Below are 7,913 nucleotides of genomic sequence, written 5' to 3' on the forward strand. Positions count from 1 at the left end.
CTCCATTCCTGCATCCTCCCATCCCTGCATCCTCCCATCCCTGCATCCTCCAAACCTGCATCCTTCAATCCTTGCATCCTCCAAACCTGCATCATCCCATCCCTGCCTCCTCCAAATCTGCATCCTCAAATCCCTGCATCCTCTAAAGCTGCATCCTCTAAAGCTGCATCCTCCCATCCCTGCATACTCCAATCCCTGCATCCTCAAATCCCTCCATCCTCTAAAGCTCCATCCTCCAATTCCTGCATCCTCTAAAGCTGCATCCTCCCACCCCTGCATCCTGGCAGTCCCTGGCAGTGCCACACAGCTGGACAGGCAGGAAGGCCGCGCTCCTGTCACTCACGTTTTGTCATTAATGACGGCTCTCAGGGCGGTGGAGATGTCCTGGGAGGTCATTTCCAAGATGTTCAGGGTCAGTCCTGCTCCCCTGGACTCCACTCTCTTGGCATTGTCCATCTGGTCTCCAAACAGGGGCATCAGCACCATGGGCACCGCGTTGCAAATGCCCTCATAGATCCCGTGGGAGCCCCCATGGGTGATGAAGGCTCGAGTCTTGGGGTGGGCTGTGGAGGCAAACACAGGCTGGGGGTTACACAAAACCTGCCCAAAAGACAGCCCTGGTTGCTGTAAATCAAGACCTTTGGGCTGTTGGGGGTGTAAATCAAGAGCTTTGAGCTGTCCATTCCTTATGGACTGAGGGGAGAGAACAGGGGGTTGAAGGAACCCGGAGTTGAAGAGCTCTGTCTTGGTTGGAGTAATCACTGGAAAATCCTCCAAGGACTTTAGGATTAAATCAGAGCCAGGAGGGGTTAAAGTGGATGTTGCCATTGAACTACTTTTTTTACCAGGGTTAGGTTGGATCTCAGGAAAAGGTTCTTTCCCCAGAGGGTGATCAGGCACTGACCAGGCTCCCCAGGGAAAGGTTGTGGCAACAAGCCTGTCTGAGTTTGGACAACGCTCTTGGGCACATGGAGGGATTGTCAGGGTGTCCTGTGCAGGGCCAGGAGCTAGACTGGATGATCCTGATGGGATCTCAGCATACTCTGTGATTTTCTGATTTGCTGGTTGCAAAGATCTCCCACAGCTGAGCCTGTTGTCTCACCATGATTCAGGTTTAGAGATGCTCTCCTGGCAACATCACATACAACTTCCTCACTTTGCGAAGCCCAAAGACCTGTCTGGAAACGCACACTTGGGGACCCTAAATTTGCTTTCCAGCCCTGCAGGCATGACAAAAACACAGCTGGGTGTCGAGACTGGTTAGTGAGAGATAAAGACTCCCGTTTTGGACTGGGAGTTTTGGGAACTCTTTCCATCAGAGCCGTTCCATAATTCAGCAGTTCTGAAGATGCACTTTTTTTAAAGACAAGCTCTGGCTCCAGCAGCAAAGGCTGCAAGGATGGTCTGTGACCCACAGGGACAGGGTCAGCTGGTGGTGACTCCCAGCAAGGCCTGTGTGACCCACAGATGATGCTCATGGGGTTTTACAACAGTAGAAGAGTGGAAGAGTAAAAGAAACCCCCTGGTGCCTCTCGAGGCTCCTCAGACCTACCCAGGAGATCGTTCTGTGGCAGCCACTTGACGAGCTTCACGTTCTGGGGCAGGTTGGGGGGCGTCGGGCCCGTGTATCGCCACAAGACCTGCCAGGAGGAGCCAACAGCACGTCAGCTCTCAGCAGGAGAGAGATGGGAGGGCCTGGAAACAGCCCTGCTGGAAGGGGAAGAGGGAAGTGGTACCGTCTGAGGGACTGTTCCCAAGGCATCCGCGATTTCCATGGCTTTCTTCATGGGGATCTCGGAGACCATGGAGCCCAGCGAGAAGACAACGATGCCGTGTTCTCCAGAGGCATTCACAATGGCTTCAAATTCCTGCCAAAAGGAAGCACAACCTTGGTCAAGGTCCTTTCCAGGTCAGATGCTGGAATTGCCGTGGCGTTCCCACAAAACTCCCTGGAAAGGCAATAAAATAAGCAGTCGACACAACAAACCAAAAACGTGACACAACACCACAAAATTATGATCAGGAAAATCAGCTACGGGCAGCAAAATGAGTCCTGGGGAAAAAGAAATGGGTGCAGGTGGATGAACAAAGTCAGGGAGGTGCCTGAACTCAGATTCACGATGGACCTGAGGAAAAACTGGCTTGAAAACAATTGTGTAGCAAAGCCTGTCTGCTCAAAGACATGGTCTGTGCCACAGAAATGATGCCGGACCAATTAAGGAGATCAATTCATAGAATCCCAGAATGGTTTGGGTGGGAAGGGACCTCAAAGCCCATCTCATTCCACCCCTTGCCATGGCAGGGACACCTTCCACTCAACCAGGTTGCTCCAAGCTCCATCCAACCTGGCCTTGGATAGATCACCATCATATTTCTCCTGGCAGCCATTTCCTGGGTGGCTCATTTCCACACTTATTGCAAGTCTGGATTTAGAGCTGATGTTCTTCTTTTCAGACCCCGAATTTGCAAGAGAGAATTAAAATTTTTGACAAGTGTTCTGACAGCTTGAACTCCTCATATCTGGATTTATTGTCCTTGCTTTGAGTAGGATAATATTGAAGTGTTGCCAGGGGTTTGTATCTATTTGGTTTGATTGATTTCAATAACAGAAGGACCGGGAGATTCAGCACTGGAATCCAAGAACAAAGGGATTCCAATGAAGCACAAAAACAGCCGAAGGCTGGAGCAAAAATTCTTTGCCATAGAAAAATATTTGGTCAAGCCAGGAAAGGAAAGACAAAAGGAAACTGTTGCAGGAATCAGAGTGAAAGAAGTGGAATAAAACGAACTAAAAGTTCATGTAAGTCTGGTAAGTGAAATCTTATCTCCAGGATCTGATGGGATAACCAAGGAACCATTTGGGTTGGAAGGGATTTCAAAGATCGTCTCATTCCAACCCTCTGCCATGGGGAGGGACAACCAAGACTGACTCTCTTAGTTCTGCTCTTTAGCACAGTTTTGGGGCTGTCTAGAGGTATATTTGACCCAATTTATTTCCTGTGGGATCAGTCACATCAGTTTTATTTTGTTTTCTAAATGTTTTCGCGTTCCAAGGTCCAACGATCTGCTCGGAAGTGCCATTACTCTTAGGAAACTTTTTGCAGCCCTGCTTTGGGAATATTCAGGTTATTTTAGCAGTGTTTTTAATGAGCATCTGCTCATCTCAGTGGGTGCTACTCACCACACTTATGAAATACCTGCAGCGGACGCTCACTGGAAAATAAGAGAATGAGGAAGATTTCTTAATGCAAAGCAGGAGATATCCCATATTGAGGAAGTTTGGCACAGTTCAAACAAAATACATTTACAGTCCAGAGTATTTCACACAAAAGTGGCAGAAGGGCTGCTTCACTGGTGGGGTGGGTTTCATCCTGAAGTTCATGCAATATCCTGAGCTGGAAGGGACCCACAAGGATCAACCAGTCCAACTCCTGGCCCTGCCCAGGACACCCCAACAATCCCACCCTGTCCCTGAGGGTGTTGTCCAAACGCTCCTGGAGCTCTGGCAGCCTTGGAACCTGTTCCAGAGCCTTCCAGTGCCCCGGGGAGCCTGTTGCAGTGCCTTCCAGAACCTTCTCCTAACACCCAGCCTAAACCTCCCTGACAGCTCCAGCCGTTCCCTCGGGTCCTGTCACTGCTCACAGAGAGCAGAGATCGCTGCTGCCCCTCCACTGCCCCTCGTGCGGGAGCCGCAGAAAAAAAGAAGGAAAAGGGAATGGAAATAAGGGAAATGGGAAAAGGAAAAGCCGGTTTTTTTGGTGCAGCTTTGCCTGGGAATCCAGAGAAGTCCTACAAAGTAACTTCCCATCTCTCCAGGGCTGGACGCCGAGGTGCCAAGTGCTTGCCCAGCCACTCCCGCCTGGCATCACTTATTCCTGCCTGGGAGCTCCATCTCCTGGACAGAACTCTCAGTGCAGGGAGCAGGGAAGGGAGGGAACTGACCCGGGATAACTTGTTTTCCCGAGTGCAGCCGGTGCCCCCGACCAGGACCATGTTGGGCATGAGGGGCCGGGGGAACTCAAACACGAAGTCGTATTTCAGGAGCCAAAGGGCCGCGTGGCCCAACAGCTCCGGCACCGTCGCCTCCCGCCGCAGGAACTCCCTGATCAAAGGATCATAGGGAGAATAAAGGAAAGAGCATGCCAGGGAACTGCTCAGGCTGGTCACGAGGTTGCCCAGGCGCTGGAGGAAGCTCATGCGGTCCGTGAGGCGGGTGGAAAACCTGGGAACGTAGGAAGGAGGGCTGGGACAGAGCGTGGCCTGGGAGTCGAGGTTGCAGGGCAGCCCGCGGACGAAGTACACAGAAGGCAGGGAGAGGTGCTCAGCCACTATCTGCCCACAGGGAAAGAAAGGATCCATGAAAACAGCATCAAATCTACTCTCCTCGAGGTACTGGATCAGCTCTCTGTCAGCCAGGAGACGTCTGCAGGAATCCAAGAACATGGTGGTAAAATTGGCTATTTTCGCGAGTTTTTCCAAGAAGGGCTGGGGTGTGAAGCTCCTGTGGCCCATCTGTCGGAATTCTGCCTCCACATACTCCCTGGTGTAAGACACAGAGTATGTTTTCAGGGTGTAAAGCCCCGACGGGCGGATCCGGAGGTTCGTCTGCGGTGCCACCACCACGAGGTCGTGTCCCCGCTGCCGGAGCCGCTCCACGACCGGGCGCATGCTCAGCCAGTGGCTGCCGTCAATGGGCACCACCAAAAGCTTCCCACCTTCACCAAAGGTCCACAGGAGCAGGCAAAACACAGCCCAGGAGGCAGGAGAATGAAATCTTAGCTTGGAAGGAGCCATTTCCCCTCTTGCGGCCAACAGAGTTTTAAATGGCTGCAGGAGGAGGAGTGAACCATGGGGGTACTTTGCACTCGAAACCCCACTGAGGTGGGGTTTAATTTTTAACGGAGATAAATTAGGGTAATTTTTAACTGTGGGTAAATATTGGGTTTATCTCCTGTGCATGGTGATGGCTCTGAGTAACCGAGGTGAAGTTGCATGTTCAGATCAACATCAGAGGATTCAAACATTCCAGGGAAGAGTGACAAAGGGAGGAGTGACCAAGGGAGGAGGGACCAACAGCACCTTGGGCTGAAAGGCTGAGCAAGAGTCATGAATGGGACTCACCCAGCAATCACTAACATCCAGGTAATGATCAACTCCCTGCCTTGGGTCTGCTCCAGTGACTGGACACAGAACTAGGAACAAGCCTGACCTTTGGATTGCTTTGTGCCCTTGGAGTGTAACCAAGAAGCAAAGATTGACAGAGATTTGATATACAGTGGGTTGTAAAGGTTTATCTAAAGATTTGGTGCTCTATCACAGCAATTATCACAGTGAAAGCCCTGGCTTTACAGTAGTAAAGGTGTCGCAAGCCGAGCAATAACTCCCTGTCTGAAAGGATAAACCACTGACATCTCCCTGCCTGCACAGCACGAGGGAGATTTAGACAAGGGAGGGGAGATGGTTACAGTCCTGAAGGCTTCTTTTCCCAATCAGCCTCTTATTTGCTACCTTACACAAATCCGGAGGTAACAGAGCTCCCCCTGTGTCCCTGCACACCCCTGGTTTTGGGGTATTCGTACACATGGAATCCCAGAATATCCTCATTTGGAAGGACCCACAAGGATCACCAGTCCAACTCCTGGCCCTGCCCAGGACATCCCAATAATCCCACCCTGTCCTTGAGGGTGTTGTCCAAACAATCCTGGAGCTCTGGCAGCTTTGGGACTGTGACCAAACCCTGGGAGCCTGTTCAGTGCCCACCACCCTCCGGGGGAAGAACCTGAGATCCAGTCTAACCCCCCCCGACACAGCTCCATGCTCTGTGGCACTGAGAAGTGCCTGGGTATATTCACAGATTTCCATTTTTTTTTGTACAATCATCTCCTCTGATTAATTCCACAACTGTCAGGAATATTAAATCACATGACCCTGAATTATTTTGTCATTTCTCTGACACAGAACGTGCCCTGAGTGTCCAATATGATGGTGATGCGCTTACAACAAGCTAAGCTACACCTACAGGCAACCACACAGCTCAGGCAACTTGACCTAAGCTCTCCTGGAGAGAAACTCTTCAGGTGTTTGAAGAGCAAGCCTTGTGATCATCTATCAAAGCCTGAAATCCCACTCCCAGGCCATCCTGGGATTCAATCACATACTGGATCACGCCAAATGTTACAGAACAGAGTCACAGGATATTCTGAGCTGGAAGGGACCCACAAGGATCATCCAGTCCAACCATCAGCCCTGCACAGGCCCATCCCCCTGTGCCCCAGAGGATCATCCAAACCCTCCTGGAGCTCTGGCAGCCTTGGGGCTGTGCCCACTGCCCTGGGGAGCCTGGTCAGTGCCCAACCACCTCTGGGGGAAGAACCTTTGCCTGAGATCCAACCCGACCCTTCCCTGACACAGCTCCAGCCATTCCCTGGGTGCTGTCCCAGGTCCCCTCACCAGAGCAGAGCTCAGGGCCTGCCCCTCCTCTGCCCCTTGAGGAAGATGTGACTGCAATGAGGTCTCCCCTCAGCCTCCTCTCCTCCAGCTGAACACACCAAGAGAGCACTTAAACCAGCACATCTTAAATAATCACCAATAAATGCCATGACACCCTCGGGGTAAGCAACGACCAACCTCTGACAATGGCTTCTTCTGCACACAGTTGATGCCTCCAACATAGACCATGTTGGGCATTATGGGGCGCGGGTACTCAAAAACAAAGTCGTATCTCATCAGCATCACCGAGGCTTTGCTGAAGAGCTCCTGCATCGTTACATCTCTCTGCAGAAACTCAGAAGCCAAGTTCCTGTACTCTGTATAGAACAGGTAGCAAAGCACAGGCTCTGAGAGCCCAATCAGGAGGTTCTTCACACGCTCTGGGAATGTCATGTGATCCGAAGTGTAGGAGAAAGTCCTGGGCACGTAGGACACAGGACTGGGACACTGGGCAACCTTGTAGTCTAAGGTGCACGGGAGGCCACGCATGAAGTAGACTGTGGGGAGGGAGAGGTATTCAGCAAGGATGGGGCCACAGGGCAGCACAGGGTCCATCATGATGGCATCAAACTTGCTGTCCTGGAGGTACCTCATCAGCTCTTGGTCGTACAAGAGGTGCCGACAGGCAGAGGAGAACAGGCTGGTCAGCTGGGAGACGTTGCTGAGCAGAGCTGTGAGTGTCAAGTCAAAGCTCTTCTCCCCCATCTCCTGGTAGTATTTGTCCACAAACTCCTGTGTGTAGGGCACGGAGTACGTTTTGATGGTGAAGGACTGAGGGCTCTTCAGGAGCAAAGCGGCATCAGGAACCACGGCCACGATTTCGTGCCCCTTCTCCCAGAGTTTCTCCAGCACCATGCGCATGCTCAGCCAGTGACTCCCATCCTGAGGCACCACCAAGAGCTTCCCACCTCCTGCCACGCTCCAGAAAGCGAGGAAAAGAACCAGCCCAGTGGTTACCTGGTGCCTCCACATCCCTGCCGTGAGGCAGGAAAGGAGATCAACTGCTCCTTCTTACTCCTTTCAGCAGAATATGAAGGTAGAAAATAGTTGTACCTCGTTTATATCGTGGTGGACTTTAATGTTTACCCCTACAAAATGTTTGCTGAGACAGGTTACTGGAGTTCCAAGATTAGGGTTTGAACACTGATAAAAGCATGGATTAAAGTGCTATCAAGGCACCTGAAGAAGCTGTTCCATGCATTTAAGTTATCTCAAGTGATTGAGAACAATTAGCAGGGCCCTTGATTAGCCGAGGCAGCAGTTGCTTGTGGTTTTGCTGGGTCAGGGATGTCTCAAGTGAGTCACTGTGCACGTGGCTGGGCCAGATTCAAGGCAGGAGTCAATTTTATGGCCACTGAGCTTCTCCAGAGAGCTTGTACTACAAAAACTGTGGTGAACTACTGACAAGGAAGACCTAAACCTCC

General features: G+C 51.4%; 1 protein-coding gene across 2 annotated transcripts in view; it reads right to left on the reverse strand.

Moving 5' to 3' along the window:
- Nucleotides 1-7,493, reverse strand: part of UGT1A1 (UDP glucuronosyltransferase family 1 member A1) — a 10,033-nt gene extending 2,540 nt beyond the window's left edge. The window contains exons 1-4 of one of the 2 annotated variants that reach the window (XM_027665537.1): nt 6,628-7,493; nt 1,737-1,868; nt 1,553-1,640; nt 344-563 (exon numbers count right to left, since the gene is read on the reverse strand). In XM_027665537.1, the coding sequence (XP_027521338.1) occupies nt 344-563; nt 1,553-1,640; nt 1,737-1,868; nt 6,628-7,461 (1,274 nt within the window). In that variant the 5' untranslated portion in view covers nt 7,462-7,493. Of the gene's footprint in view, nt 1-343; nt 564-1,552; nt 1,641-1,736; nt 1,869-3,942; nt 4,822-6,627 lie in introns of those variants that run through there. The other variant, XM_027665536.1, reaches the window with a different exon arrangement.
- Nucleotides 7,494-7,913: the final 420 nt, after the last annotated feature.

The sequence above is a fragment of the Corapipo altera genome, unplaced genomic scaffold, assembly GCF_003945725.1.
Source record: "Corapipo altera isolate COAL_440 unplaced genomic scaffold, ASM394572v1 158, whole genome shotgun sequence".
NCBI lineage: Eukaryota > Metazoa > Chordata > Aves > Passeriformes > Pipridae > Corapipo > Corapipo altera.